Here is a 15,495-nt window from a genome sequence, read left to right as displayed (position 1 = left end):
TGCCATTGCCATCCTCCGAGGCTGATGGGGGGGGGGGGGGTTTGCCCCAAACAATGTGACGTAGATGTGCATCATTTGACTGGCAGTTTAAAAAAATGAGAACAATCGAAATTCGGCTCCATTTTAAACCAGTACAAATGGTAGTGTGCACTTCAACGGGGTTAAATTGCCACAGAGAGATGCTAGTGGGAATTTTGATTCAGTATTTCATCATCAAATCTCCCCTGATCTACTTGGCACAAAAAAGCTAGTGTGAATGATGAGCCCAAAGATTTCTTCTGAGACTATTTAATTTGGTACAATAACTTAACTGCACTTTTCACAGTGGCCATTTTATTAACAATAAAGCCTACAGGTGATTTGCTAAAAGCAAGCTTTGGTTGTCTCAAAGCTTGCTCCAATCATCTCTTCTGGAGGAAATTAAAATTATGCAAACTACATGTTGATAGGATGTTTTTTGGCTTTCACCCTTGCCCCACTCTTGAACTAGTTCTATGTAATTCTTCTACTTTGTAGAAGATTATATCACTCAGTGGTGAGGTGGATGAATGAATATATTGCTTTTGAAGGAAACGGAAGCTCATTTTGATATTAAACAATAAAATGAACAATGCACTTTTCTTTTTCTTTTTTGTTTAGGGACGCAATGGGCTCCCAGGTCCTCCAGGCCCAGTGGGACCTCGGGGGCCTCCAGGTGATGTCACTGATCGGCGGGGTGAGAAGGGAGACAGGGTGGGTACTCTCAGCATCTCATGAAGTCTTGAGTATTTTACTAAGGAGAAAACCAATCACCAAAGTGCATGGAGCTTCATTGAGTGGCCTCCCTCTTCTTCCACAGCAACCTATTTAAGTTTTGCGTCATAGATTTTATAATTTTGTGATGTCAATGGCCAAGGGTGGTGGGAGTTGTATTGTAAAACAAATGCAAGTACCAGTTTGGGGGAACTGTTTTAGAAACTCATTTAAATTCTTCTCTCTGGAAAAGATAGCTATATACAGTGATTCTATATATTATATATATATTCTGACTAGAAGCCAAAATGATGAAACAAAGGCAATCATATTTTGTACATGTCATGAGAAGACATGGCTCATTGAAAAAGACAAAGTGGAAGGCAGTGGGGAAGAGGAAAAGTGCATGGCCAGTGAATTGATGTTGGTGACCAAAGCTCATGGAGGTCTGTCATTCATAGAGTTCCATAAGCTAAAGCCACAACAACAACAACAACAACAACAACAACATAGCTATATTTACTGATGAGATCAGTTTTCTAAAAAATAAACAGACATTGCAAGGTGTAAGCCATTTTCTGGAATATATCCCTTAGCTCTTCAGCTTGAATTACTTGAACTAAATGTCTCCACCTCCCACCATCCCAGTGTGCCAGCTTTCTATTTGTAGTATTCTGTTTTGTGACCCCACCTGAAAATCTGAACAGACCAAAAATTACCTCATCACTGAATGCTTGAAACTAGTTTATATCCTCTGAATCTGTTCCAGCATAGCAGTCCATGATAGTATGCTGGGATCTGTTACACTTGCCAAATCCAGATTAAGAAGGCCTTTGAATGTTGGTTCATTCATGCATATACATCACCTGATCTCATTATTTGATTAATTCAGCTCTTGATGACTCTCAGCCAAGCCAAACTTGTTAAGTGTCTCCACTGAAAAGTAATCCAAGTTGAGTTGACAGTGGGTCACAAGAAAGCTATACTGATTATTTTGTGATGATTTGTCCACATGTATAAAATGGCAATGACTCACAATACTCAAGCAATGAACATTCATGTGTAAAGTATCTCTGTGAGAATCCTGTTTCTCTGCTTGTTGGTGATCTAGACACTGGGGATAATACCCTTACAATTCATGAAGGGGCAGTTTTTTTCTTATGAATGAGTTGGTCAAAGGCTGGTCCAAGAAAGCATTTCTCATGTTTTTCCTGAAGTCCATTCTTCTCTGGCTTCCATAAATAAATGATGATGGGATCTCAGAGTGGTGTGAGGAGTAATCCAGCAGTGGATTAAATCTCACTGCCACCTAGAAAAGTCAAGAATCACATTGCCAAAATCTCTGCCATGATGTTGGTGATCCCTAGTTTGTCCCTGTGCATCACATAAGACAGCTCTAGCTTGTTTGAGTGTTTATGTCTGTGCTTTTAAAATCATAAAATATTAAATACATCTCCCAAAGATGTATCCTGAATTTCTTCCATTTCTTTCAGGGATTCCCAGGAACAGATGGATCACCAGGAAATCCTGGTCGACCTGGCAATCCTGGTCCTCCTGGTCAACAAGTAATTAGCACCTTTGTCACCTTGCCACCTAGAGTTGTACACAGAGGCACTTCCCACTGTGGTTTTTTGTATTATACTATTTAACTGTCTGTGAATTTGAACCCAGGACAGATGGGGTGTCTCGTTTGTTAACTGCACCTTGGATCATATACTAAATCTATAGTCTTACACAGTTTATTCTTAACCTGCTCTGACACATTTGGGAGTCTGCTTGTAAAAGCATTGCATTATCTCTTCACACCATTCTTTCAATTTTATGATTCTCATCTGAACTAAAAATGAAAATGAAAATGTGCAAATATTATCTTCACTTGTTTTTTTGCAGGGTGGCCCTGGCCTTCCTGGTCTCAGAGGAATCCCAGTAAGTAAAGGGAACATTCCTATGATTCCTTGACTGCCAGCTAAAAAGATTAATTTATTCATTCATAACTTTGTCTTCCAGGGAGAACGTGGACTAATTGGCCCAATTGGCCCAAAGGGAGAGAAGGGTGAGCCGGTAAGTGGATAGATTTCCTTCTTTGTTCTGGAGGGCCTTTGAGAATTTGAGTTTGGAAAAGAAACACAGATTGTGATGGTCATGATGATGGAATGCTGTGCCAAGAACAATATTTCCAACTGTTACTGCTTTTTAAGATATTTAGGAACTGATTTGGATGTGCCTTCTTGTGCCAAAGACCACTTCAAGTGATATTGCCATGCCAAAGGTACTGATATGAGCTGTAATATTGGACAGGACAAGCTACTGTACTTTCACCTGATTTTCCTGCCAAACTGCATTATCCTTGGAATATGGGATCAGAATAGTGATGAATAGAGAAAAAAAATAATTCAAACAAACAAGCTTCATTTATATACCGCTTCATACCGCCTAAGCAGTGTCTAAGCAGTTTACAACTGTAAGCTAATTTGCCCCCAACAATCTGGGTACTCATTTTAGCGACCTCAGAAGGATGCAAGCCTGAGTCAAGCTTGAGCTCTTTTGCTGGTCTTGAACTTGCAGCCTTGTGGTTTTGAGTGAGTGGCTGCAGTACATGCATTTAACTACTGCGCCACCAGGGCTCCTTCACAGCCCTCACTTCCTTTTACACCTTGAAATGTGATATTAGAGTTACAATACCATGAAGCATTGCAGGCTTGCACTTACCTTCACAGTTCTATGGAACAATATGATATTTGACTGTCATTAGAGGGGACTCAAAGTGTAATATTCAGTTGGAAACAGGAAGCGATGGCCAAAACCCATTGCAACTGTCATTTTTTGTTTAGGTGTCTTGGGACCACTTTGGGGAGAGGGGGGATGCCATATATGTTACAGATAATTTATCAGGGTTGTTTCCCCCAAATAGAATCACCAGTGTATAGCTGAATAGTTTATGGAGAAATGTATAGCTGAGTACCTGTAGTATTTGAAGAACCTTCTCTTTTAGCTCTTGGCCCAGATCAGTGTTGGCTACAGTGGCTCTGTCCAGCCTTCTTGGCTGACAATGGTGTTTATCACATGGAGGTTTTTGCAGCTTTTTGCAGCTCAGATCCAACGTGACTGCAGGTCCAACGATGCGAATTCATGCGATAACGTGATGTGTTATCACATGCAATTCCTTTCTATGGTGCTTCCGCAGTGATTCCAAAATGACTCCTCATTTCGATGAATTCGGGAAAAAGTGAATTCATAGAATTTGCATTCAAGCTCGCTTCGATTTCACTCCGAATTGGTCTGGTGTGGAATGCAACTTTGCTTCCGTCCTGGTACACTCCCCCAAACCTCCAAGGTCCCACATTTCCCATGATGCTGTGCTGCAGTTTTGCCCCCTTTGCTTCCAGTACTCCCCCCCCTGCTTCCATTGCTGCTGAGGGGAAATGCGGTTGTTTCCAATGCTGCTGGGAAAAGGGCAGAGAGCTACTGGGGAATGAATGTATTCACATTTTAACATGGACGGGAGACATGCTGGCAAGGAGGGGGAAAACTACTGTTTCCGATGCCGCTAGGGAAGGCTGCTTGTGTGACTGGAAAAAACAGAGCATATATCCCAGAGAAAGAGTGCTAGTTTGGGTGCCACATGGGACCATATATCCCATAGAAAGGCTACTTGTGTGGCTGGGGAAAAAAATGGAGCATATCTCCCAGAGAAAGAGTGCTAGTTTGGGTGCCACAGGGAACTCTAAAGCCCATAGAAATTGAAGCTGTCATTCGCGTGAGGCTAACATTCACGTGAAAGTGGAACTAGGAAATGGCCCCCTTCTTCACTCTGGAAATGCAAAGGTTCACAATGTGTTCAGACCCCCACTGAGCATGCGCAAGGGTGCCGATTCAAATCGTTGAATCCGTATGGTATGCACCAGTGTGGTAATACAATTTGCACTCACTCTGCTTTGTGTGAATCCGCATCATGTGACTTGCCTTGGATTTGATTCCCCCTCGATTCAGAAGGCCAACGGAAGGGCAACCAGGTGTGATAAAACAGTCACATTATGACATGAATTCGCATAGCTGAACCAGGAGTCACCCCGGATCTGAGTTGCAAAAACCTCCGTGTGATAAGGGCCAATGAGAGCTGCAATTTCTGCTATCCTTTTCTGTCCTATACCATCCTGAAAGTACTGTCCTGAAATTAATCTTCAGTATTGCTGGTTTCCAGCTTTGCTTAAGAATGACCTAATTTCCTTTTCACTAGCTGTCTGCTTAACAGGAGATCCATGTGTTCTGATCTAGAGACAGCTCTGAATAATTTAGGTTCTTGACATCTATAAAAGTACTATAAAAGTACTGACATGGACTGGAAAGGGTACAGAGACCTCCTTCCTGCTATAAGAAGAGTCCTTCTTGGAACTGTGCACCCTGACCAAAGAGGTGCAAATGCTGTTTCAACCCAATGTGTTCTTGTCCTGGTGCAACAGTTAGCAATAGACATAGCAGGGTTGGTTGCAATAGCAATCGCAAGTACATTTCTATACCACTTCATAGTGAACTAAGCACTCTCTAAGCAGTTTACAATGCATAAGCCAGTTGCCTCCAACAAGCTTGGTACTCATTTTAGCAACCTCAGAAGCATGCCAGGCTGAGTTGACCCTGACAGTACAGGCATTTAACCACTGCACCACCAAGGTTCCAGGCATAAGGGGTTCCCCAGTAATGTTGACTGAAAGACCTGTCTGATATTATTGGGTAGGTATCCTTGCTAAACAAGCAGCAATTGAAGGACAGTCAGTAGTAGCACTGTTTGCCATTGTTTAAAATTCCCTAAATTACCTTGATAATTCGTCTGGAGTACACCCTGGGAAATTTTACATGACACATGACCAGAAGTGCAGGTGAGCAAGTTGGCCCAATACCACATTAGGCATCAGAAATAGTAGAACTTGCCAGGGCTCTAAGGCCCTAATAACTGCCCTCAGATTCTAGGAATTGATGCTAGGCTTCAGATATGATCTAATTTAATCCAATTCCTTATTAAAGCACCAAAAAAACCCCTTGAGACTGAGACTGGATTACTATTTTGCTAATTTTTTACTTGGTTTTGTTTAGCATATTAGCATGCTGCTGCCCCATGCTGTCTTTTGACATCTGGTGTGGAATAAATAGTTGTGCATCTATCCAAAGCCACTGGAGCAGGCTCCTACCAAGTCCCTGGACTTTAATATGTCAAAATAACTTTGGGCCTTTTGTTATGGGCAGGGAGATCCTGGAGAGGTTGTCGGTGGAGGAGGCGGGGTTCCTGGCCGGAAGGGAGAGCCTGGCAACCCAGTAAGTAGCATCTTTCAATCCATAAACGAGTAGTGAGAAAAGAGAAAAAACAAATGAGAAATGATAGAAGGAGGGAGGGAGGAACTTTATGGGAGGGCCATTATGATTGTATTGCATATAGTCCTACTCTTACCAACTTAGATAGCTTTAAAAAAGCTATCAAAATGGATCTCTTCCAGCAGTCCTTTTCTGAATAAAATTGCTCGGCTATAAATAAATCTCCACATATTGTCTATTATGTTGCCTCTCTGCCTAATAGACCAATTGTTGTTATTAATAGATTTTAATAGACTATATTTTAAATTGTGACAAGTTTAATTCTTTTTTAAGGAGGGGAGTAAGATAAAATATTATATAGTGTTTATTATGTATTGTATTGGTTTTGTTTTAATCTGTAAACTGCCTTGATTGCTATTATAGTAGAAAGGCGAGATACAAATAAAATTTTTATTATTTTATTATTATTATTTACTCTCATGTGTGCATCATGAGTTCATCTTTGAGCTTCCTGCCACATGTGGTCCTCCAGCTGTTTTTGCATACAGCTTGTCCTCTCAGAAATGTTTACTTGAAAGCAAACCCAAGTAAGGAGATTTAATTGCATGTAGATGTGGGGGGAAATTATAGTCCCTAGCTATGTAATCTGCATATTGGGATCTTGAGGGCACCTGCTGGAGAGACTCCCTTTTCAGTCAAATACATCTTTCTGTCTGCCTCAAGGGTAATCCTGGACCTCCTGGAAATCCAGGGCCTAGGGGACCATTTGGTGATCCTGGCCCCCCTGGACCTGTGGGACCTGCTGGGCCAACAGGGCCTGCTGGCGAGTTTGTCAAGGTATGCTCTCCTTTGCAAGATTTTGTGTTTGAAAAATTTCTTTCTGAATACTTCATGAATGTATTTCATACTTTGTCCCCTCTGCTGAGTTTATAGGCCAAGCTTTACAGCTCTGTCTGTGTCTATGTACCCATGTATACACACAGACCCTTTGCATACATGCCTCCAAGCACATGAGCATTCTCCTCCCAGCGGACTGACTGAGTCCTATTCAGCAGGCCTTGCCACTTACTTCTCACCTTTCTCTTTCATGCATCTTCATATATCTTCTCTGGCATGTATTTCATTCTTGCCTTACTCCTTTCTCTGGTGTGTTGCCTTTTGTGATACCCATATAATTGTGCAAGTATGTGGGGATAGCCAGAGAAGAGAAAGAAATGCAAGTGACAATATTATTAAGAAGCAGCCATAAAAGAGCAAGCAATATAAAAGGTGCATCCTCCAAGATATAGCAAGTATAACTGGACCACATGTTTCTAATAGTATGGTTTTTGGAAGTCATAAACCCTAAAAGTATGTTTTAGCTAGATGTTCCTGTGTTCACCATAAATCATTGCATCTGTCAAAGCAGTTTCTTGTTACTAGAAACAGACACCTAATATAGCTAGTCCCCAGTGTTACCTATGGATATTTGGTCTTGCTGTTTCCTTGCTTGTCCCTTTCATGTGAAGTGTCTGTCTGTCTGTCTGTCTGTCTGTCTGTCTGTCTGTGTGCATCCAGATGTTTTTCACTCCTTTAAATGCCTACTGTGTTAAGGTATACCCTCTATGTTTAGATGACAGGAGCATTTAAACATACTGAGTAGAAACATTTGTTGACATGTGGATAATTCTGCTTACAGGGAGAGAAGGGCGAGCGAGGTGAGCGAGTAAGTGATCCTTCTTTTCCCCAACTGATGACTTTGCTTATAGCATACCTGAACCTGAGAGATCAGTTACTGTCCAGCAACTGATATGTGGCTTGAGATCGAACAGCTGTCTTCTCCCTACCTTTGTGCAATGGTAGAAGACAGTCTGTCTGTGTCTCTGTTTATCTGTCTAATTGGACATGGAGGTGGGCTAGAATGCCCCCAAGGGACTTTCCAACAATATTATTCTATTATTGATTCATTTCCAATATGCTCTCTTGGATACTGACTTCCATTCTTGGGAAGATTGTGGTATGGTTTTACAAATCATTCATCACTCAGCTTATAGGACTGAGCAATATTGCATGTTTTGTACATTCCATTTATTTCACAGACACAACTAACATGTTTAATGTTAATCTTTTACAGTGTAAAGTGTGAACAAGTGTAGACAAGGTTGTTTTTGCAAACATGTGCACTATACCTATACATTTACTTAGAAGCTGGGTGTGATTGTAACTCTGTGCTGCATGTGCTATTAGTAAGATGTAAAAAGACTATTATATACCAGTGCAAAATGAGAACACATCCCAGTGTTTCCCCTACTCAGCCCTGGGTTTGGACACCAGTGGTGTTATTCCTTCAATCTAGTGCTTTCTTAGAGCCTTCAATGACTACCCCTGCTAAGTAGGCCCATGAGTGTGAGAGACACTAGCCTCTTGCATGATAGCCTATGATCCATCATTAGAAAGCCCTGGGTGGTTTGTTTTCCTTGAATTACTTTACTTTGCAGCTCCTTATGGCCTTCAAAAAGGCTTGCATAATAATAAATCAGACATAATAAGCGTTGAAATTCTTTTTTTTAATCATTCTTTTCCTCAGTTTTATGATTCATATTAAATCTTAAGGCACTATAATGCAAAAGGATGCAAAGATAGCTGGTTCTGGTATGGTTGCCAAGTATATGGTACTATTTTTGCTGCTATAGTAACCCATATTTCTGCTTCTGTTTCTGCACATAAAGCTCATCTGTGGGATTTTTACTGATTTACTTTGTTCAGTCACTTCTTTGGGATAGGGGAGGGATGTATAGGTCTGGTGTGTGCATTATTATTGTCTTTTCATAAAATGCGTGTTAGTTTAACATATTCTTGGATGTTTACGATGTGTATTTTTTTCAACTTAATTCTGAATGTTACATTGTGTCCCATTATAAAATAAAAGTTAACTTGAGAAAGAAATTCTGGCTCTCAGATGCTAGATATTTATTTGTCCTATGGCTATAAGCTATAATTGGATTTTAACTCCAAATAGCAGTGAATGGACATCCTATTGATATGGTGATATACAGTATAATTTTTTGCCTTTTGTCCAATTATGTCACCTTTCAAGGAGTGGCACCCCACCATCACATGTATTTTCAGAATACAAATTCCAGTCCTGATTTTTTCCAGTCCTGATTTTATTTCCTAAACTATCTGTGATCAGCTCTTATTTCTGTTCTTCTCATAATCTCATGGTGAGTACAGCAATTTCCCCCTATTCTACAGTGAGCTCACCTCTCCCCATCCCTTTCCAAGTTAAATTTCAGAACATGCTGTCCATTCCTAATGTGCTAATATGCTGTGTAAAAATAAGTGTTGTAGTTTTGCAGAAGGCCCGAATTGACACTGACTGTCTTTTAGGGCCCTCCTGGATCAGGTGATGGGGCTGCGGTCAGAGGAGAACCAGGCACCCCAGTGAGTTCATCTTTTGCAATGTTTTACCTGGGGGACTGCAAGGCAGGCTAGAATGTAGGGTCACTGTTACATATGTAAGGTACTTGAGAAGCATTGGGATGGGTGTGTGAAATGTACATAGATGTGACTGTAATGATGTCTTGGAGTAATGGAATAATTGCTGCTGTCCAGCAATACTGTCAAAAAGAATCATAGAATCATAGAGTTGGAAGAGACCACAAGGGCCATCCAGACCAACCCCCTGCCATGCAGGAAATCTCAGTCAATGCATACCCGACAGATGGCCATCTAGCCTCTGCTTAAAGACCTCCAAAGAAGGAGACTCTATCACCCTCCGAGGGAGTGTGTTCCACTGTCAAACAGCCCTTACTGTCAGGAAGTTCCTCCTAATGTTGAGGTGGGATCTCTTTTCCTGTAGCTTGCATCCATTGTTCCGGGTCCTGTTCTCTGGAGCAGCAGAAAACAAACTTGCTCCCTCCTCAATATGACATCCCTTTACATATTTAAATAGGGCTATCATATCACCTCTTAACCTCCTTTTCTCCAGGCTAAACATCCCCAGCTCCCTAAGACGTTCCTCATAGGACATGGTTAGGATTTGAATGCAAGGGGTTGACTGAACAAATATTGTGGTCAGAGTGCTGGGAAAATGTGATGATTTAAGGAAAAGGCATCTGGCTTTCTTATAGAAGATGTTCAATAACTGTAGATGTTCTGTTTAGCTGCAAATGACCAAAGATCTTTACTTGTTGGGTTATTTCTGTTTTCTGTTTCTTAACTCCTAGGGTTTGCCTGGAGATCCTGGGCCCAGAGGATCTCCTGGTCCCCCAGGGCAGAAGGGTGACAAGGTAAGACAAGGATTTGTCCATGCGCCTGAAAGGTGAATAGATACTCCATAAATCAAATTAAGTGCTCACCAACTGCTTTGAAGCCTCATGCCCTAGTAGAAGCCTCCTATACTGCTTTCTTTTTTTGTAGAGGCATATGAGACCTCAAACTAGTTGTGCAGATCCAAATTAGCCTAGGGTGCTACAATTCTACTTCCTGCTTTTAGTCACAGGATTGGCTGCACCCTGCCTGAGTTTTTAAATGCACTTTGTTTTGTGTCCAAAGGGGGAAGGAGAAGAAGGGTTTCCTGGGCCACCTGGACGTGCTGGAGATCCAGGAGATCGGGTGAGGATTTAAAGTTTATAAAATCTAGACCATTTTTGTTCTCAGTGTGAGGTATCGGGGGGAGGGGGTCAAGGAGCTGAAACCAATCATATCCACAGCCCTATATCAGTTTGCCTATTAAATTTTCTGTGGAAGTGGATACAACCATCCTTGAAATATTACAGAATTTCTCTAGCAAATGCCTCAGTGAAAATACAATGTTTTTGCTATTATGTTTAGGGGCCTAGAGGACCTCCAGGTGAACAAGGAAACAAGGTAGGTACTACTGAAGCACCAAATCTGGAGTGGCTAAATATTTGCCCTATAAATGATGGTCTTAGTATGGCAGTCAAAACTCCTTCATTCAGTTTTTAGATACTACTGTGGCCAGTTCTTTTCCTCACTCAGATACAGAAGTCAGTGAATGAAGTGTTTTTCCTGTCATCTATAATATCTAGCATTTTGGGGGGGGGTCTTTATTCATATGATTCATGTGTAGAAAAAAGGGTCTATGCTCACACTCCTTATCACACCAGTGGTGAGTCTGAAATGTGTTGGTAGGTTCTCTGCCTGATTTTAAATCTTGTGGAAGGGAGTTCTGCATGCACAAAGCAGGTACTCTTTCATATATTTTTTTCTCCTCCACTTCCGTGAAGAATGATGAGGAGCTGACAAGGATGTAATGGTGAGAGTAGATCTGGCAAGTGTGTCTCGTTTTCTTCATAAGATTGTAATAATGAAAAAGATGGTTAGTTCTGTGAGGCTTCTTCTGTCTGCCTGTTTGATGGGCATGGATACAATGTGTGGAATTCTAAGTCATTCCAAGAATCAGTTGTCAGGGAAAGCATTTTGAAGACCCTTGTGAGCAAAGTCCTTGGAGGACAGTCCTCTTTGGCTTTTAGCAGGTGTGGGTTTGAGGGAAGTCTACAGACGTGGGAGCCGGATGAAGAGATTCCGAGAGCAAAGAGAATGAACAAGTGAGTAATAAGAAACATTCAGAGGAGAGAGCAGCCTGTGCCTTTTGCCCTCCCATAGTGAATGTCAGCACTGCTGTCTAGCTCACCATGTAACAGACAATGAGGCTACTGATGCCCTCCAGTCTATCACTTTGTAGCCAAAGACAGATCTAAGAAACAAATTGCTCACCTGTGGAATTACTATATGTCACCCCCTCCTACTTTATTGTTCAGAGACTTTCATCTGAGTTGGTCTTGTAGCTTCCTCTCTTTCCCATCTGTTAGAACTTCCTCCATGAAAACTAGGAATGATTTAATTTATTAAGCTGTGCCATACTTTTCCTTTCTCCAGAAATGGGTGGGAGGTAAAGAACTTGAGGCAGTGTGGCCTATTTTGGAGCTCTAGAGTTCTCACTTCCTCACCCAGACATCTGCCCCATATCTGTTTTTACACCGATCTTGTGATTCTCTCTAAAAGAATACATGTATTGGAAGGAAAGTGGGATTATATGTTATTTATAAAGTAAGAAAGGACACATTTGTATATGCCACCTAATTCTATGGTAGTCAGAATTCCGTGCTACATAATGCCATCCCATTCTAGCAGATGGCCTTCCTATCAATAAAGGATAACATGTTAACTGAATATTTCTGTTTGCTGCCACCCATTCTGAGAAAAACATATGCAGAATGTTTTCTGAATATCTCTTTTTTTGGCAGGGAGACCGTGGGCAACCTGGTGAGGTCCAGGCTAGTCCCTTGGTATATAGGGAATTCTTTCTCTTCATTGGAAATTCTGAATCAATTCTATTGTATAATGGTAGAGTTTAGAAATTCTTTGGCTTCTTTGTAATGGATTCTCCTTATACAGTCAGCCCTCCTTATTCACAGATTTTTTATCCATGGATTCAAGCATCCACTGATTGAAAATATTCCAAAAAATTATAAATTCCAAATAGCAAATCTTGATTTTCCATTTTTTATAAGGGACACCATTTTGCTATGCCATTATATTTAATGGGGCTTGAGTATCCACGGATTTTGTTATCCACAGGGGGTCTTGGAACCAAACCCCAACGGATAACAAGGGCCCGCTGTACTTAAATCTTTGTGAGTCAGTTGAATCTTTTGTACTGCTAAGACATCTGTTCTTTTTTGACAGGGAGACCGTGGGCAACCTGGTGAGATTGGACCATCAGGAGAGAAGGTGAGATTTTTCTGTAACAGGTTTTCATACTGAACATGTCAAATGCAAAATCTTGTTAATCCACCTTTTTTTGTCAGAGAAGGAAAGTAACAGTCTACTTGTTTGAACCAGGTCATCAAAGGTCAGGTCATCAAGTCAAAGGCTGGTTCAATCATCTGTATACTCCATTACATGATTCCTCATCACTTAATATGTAGCACGTGAGGAATGAATACATACACTCATGTAAAGCTTTTGAGGTGCAATGTAAATAACTAAAAACTACAAACAAATGTGTTAAGCATTGGTTTGGTGTTTTGTTTTGTTTTTTGTCATTCATATACAGAAAATGAGGGAAAGCTGAGTTTGGGGTTGTTGATTTTTTTTTTTTACAGTATTTGCTTTTCTGCAGCAGAAGTTAACACCACCTGTTGCCTAAAGTATCTGCTAATCATGTTGGTCTTAATTTGTGAAGTATGCATACTAGGACTTCTCCCTGCCTGTTGATTATGTTGTAATGACTGGGCCCACTAGTCATTTGAGGACTTCTCTCAGGCGCCAAAGGGGGAAGGTACATGCTAATGAGAATTACATCATAGCTGACCTAAGGCCGAACTGGCCAGTCAGTTGAGCAGGACTGGGAGTTTCAAGAATCTTCCCAACAGAGGTTTTAAAAGGCCTCTGAGGCCATGTGGTTTGAGGCTTTCCATTGTGTGACCCATGTGGCCTTGTTTGGGAGCCCAGCTGTTGGGTCTGTGCCAAGAGGGCAGGTTTAAGGGACACTGTTTGAGCTAGGCAATGGGGGCCAGTTCCTCACATCCAAAGCCCATCAAGGACTATGGATCCCATCTCAGCGTGAGTAGCTTAGCAAATGTGTTAGTTAGAGCGTCTAGGTTTTTGTTATTTTTATGTTTTGGCTTACCTGAAATGAACAACTTGTAACTATGCATTCGGTACCTGCAAGGCAGGGAGGCCTTGCATGAATGATAACTTATTGTGCTATCCTGTATAGTTAGAATAAATACTTTCTTTGCAAGTCCCAATGTGTGCTAAGGGGAATTCATTACAGATTCACTGGGTGGTGGCAGCATGACTAGAGGATCTCAAGGGGTCTGATTCAGCTCAGCAGGGAGCGGGAACAGACACCCAAGAAACTAGGGGAATTAAGGATCTGCTGTGGGCTAAGGTTTAGAAATCAATATTAGAATATTATGATTTAGTAAAAGATGATAAGTAACCCAAAGTAAGTGAGCAGTGATTGGATTGAGAAGATTATCTGCCCCCAGTGGTAACCCCTGGCAATGCTCCCTCATGGGCAACATCAGTTACAACTACTGTTGAGAACAACAGTGTTTATTCAAAGCTCAAAACAGGAACTATATGTATTGCTGGCATGTAGGTGAAATTGTAAGTGTTCTCTGAAGTCTTTCTATAGCAGTCCTCACTTCAGCCTCCTTCAACCGGGCTGCCTCCTAAGGTGTTAGGCTACAGTTTCCATAAGCCCACAACCAGCATCCTTCTTGGTGGCACAAAATTGGGGAAGACTGTCCTAATATGTTCCTTAAAGTTCAGTTCAGTTCTCCAATGTGAAAGGCTTGGATTTGAATTGATTATTCTTTAGAACAAACACCATGCTCAGTTTTGTGATGGCTCTCCTGTGCTTCTACAATGACATGAAATTCATATCATAGTTTGGTTCTAATGGAAGCAATTCTGCAAAGATGAATAGATATTGGCTAGTGCAGGAAAACAGTTTATAGAGAACAGCCTGGCACTTTAATCTGCCTGAAATATACTTTCCCATTTTCCCTCATAGGGAGAACGTGGATCACCTGGCCCTGAAGGAGAGAAGGTATGTTCATATGGGCCTAAATCTGCTATACTTAAAGGTTAACTGGATTGTGAGCCAAGAACAGGCTTGCCTGAAAGGACAAGTGTGATATAAAGTATTAGACATGGACTAGAGAGATACCTATTATAAATACCTGTTAACATAAATCAGTACCCATAGCTGAGCAATACTTTTATTAAGACCAACTCTCATGCTGCAGAACTGCGCAGTCTTTCAGCTTCTTCATTGGGCTAGGTCAGTGATTCCGAAAATGAATGATGCACACACACGCACACACATACACGGATGGTGGTGGAAAAATCCAGAGGTCAGTGAGGGAGAAAGGGACAGCGGGGGGGGGGAGGAAAAAGGGGGTAGCAGGGGGGCCTTCAGTCAACTGGCGCATAATAAAGACAAGGAGAACCAGCAGCCTTTAGAACCATGGTGAGCATGAGGGTGGCATGAAACTTCTTTTCAAGGTCCCTTAAAACCACAACCCACTGATCATTTAGTGTGGTGGTTTCTCTCACTCTTCACCTGCCCACATAAGCTCCCTCCCTTAGCTGCATCTTTCACTGATGTTGGCGGTGGCAGATGGGAAACTGTTGCAAGGCTTGGGTTCAGGACATTGCTTCTATGGCTCGGAATGGCACTATTTTGGGATAGACTAACTGACAAGAACAAGAAGTTAGGGCACAATATCAAGAAATATGCAGTGGGGACACTGAGGTTGTCACCCAAAAGGAAAGGGGGCAGTAGCCAGAAATAGTTTGGGTACCATTGGGCCAGATGATACAGAAGTCCCAAAATCCGATCAGTCATTGTGGCCATGAAACTTAACGGTGAGTGTTGAAGGATTCAGACTGTACCTATTATACCTAGCAATACAATTTTATATAAAATAGCAATGG

At 41.5% G+C, this 15,495-nt stretch overlaps 1 protein-coding gene across 8 annotated transcripts in view; it reads left to right on the top strand.

The window, feature by feature from the left end:
* COL7A1 (collagen type VII alpha 1 chain) overlaps positions 1-15,495 on the top strand; it is a 172,616-nt gene that overhangs the window by 70,404 nt on the left and 86,717 nt on the right. For all 8 annotated transcript variants that reach the window (XR_006102318.1, XR_006102320.1, XR_006102319.1 and 5 more), the window contains exons 34-46: positions 640-732; positions 2,226-2,297; positions 2,623-2,658; positions 2,740-2,793; positions 5,971-6,039; positions 6,760-6,873; positions 7,715-7,741; positions 9,406-9,459; positions 10,245-10,307; positions 10,573-10,632; positions 10,852-10,887; positions 12,730-12,774; positions 14,570-14,605. Coding sequence is in view for 4 of the 8 variants with exons in the window: in XM_042453283.1 (XP_042309217.1) it covers positions 640-732; positions 2,226-2,297; positions 2,623-2,658; positions 2,740-2,793; positions 5,971-6,039; positions 6,760-6,873; positions 7,715-7,741; positions 9,406-9,459; positions 10,245-10,307; positions 10,573-10,632; positions 10,852-10,887; positions 12,730-12,774; positions 14,570-14,605 (759 nt within the window). In the remaining 4 variants the exon portion in view is untranslated. The remainder of the gene's footprint in view (positions 1-639; positions 733-2,225; positions 2,298-2,622; positions 2,659-2,739; positions 2,794-5,970; positions 6,040-6,759; positions 6,874-7,714; positions 7,742-9,405; positions 9,460-10,244; positions 10,308-10,572; positions 10,633-10,851; positions 10,888-12,729; positions 12,775-14,569; positions 14,606-15,495) is intronic.

This window comes from Sceloporus undulatus, chromosome 2 (assembly GCF_019175285.1).
Source record: "Sceloporus undulatus isolate JIND9_A2432 ecotype Alabama chromosome 2, SceUnd_v1.1, whole genome shotgun sequence".
Classification (NCBI taxonomy): Eukaryota; Metazoa; Chordata; class Lepidosauria; order Squamata; family Phrynosomatidae; genus Sceloporus; species Sceloporus undulatus.
Note: the sequence above shows the minus strand (reverse complement) of the source record. Positions and strands in the feature narration are given on the sequence as shown.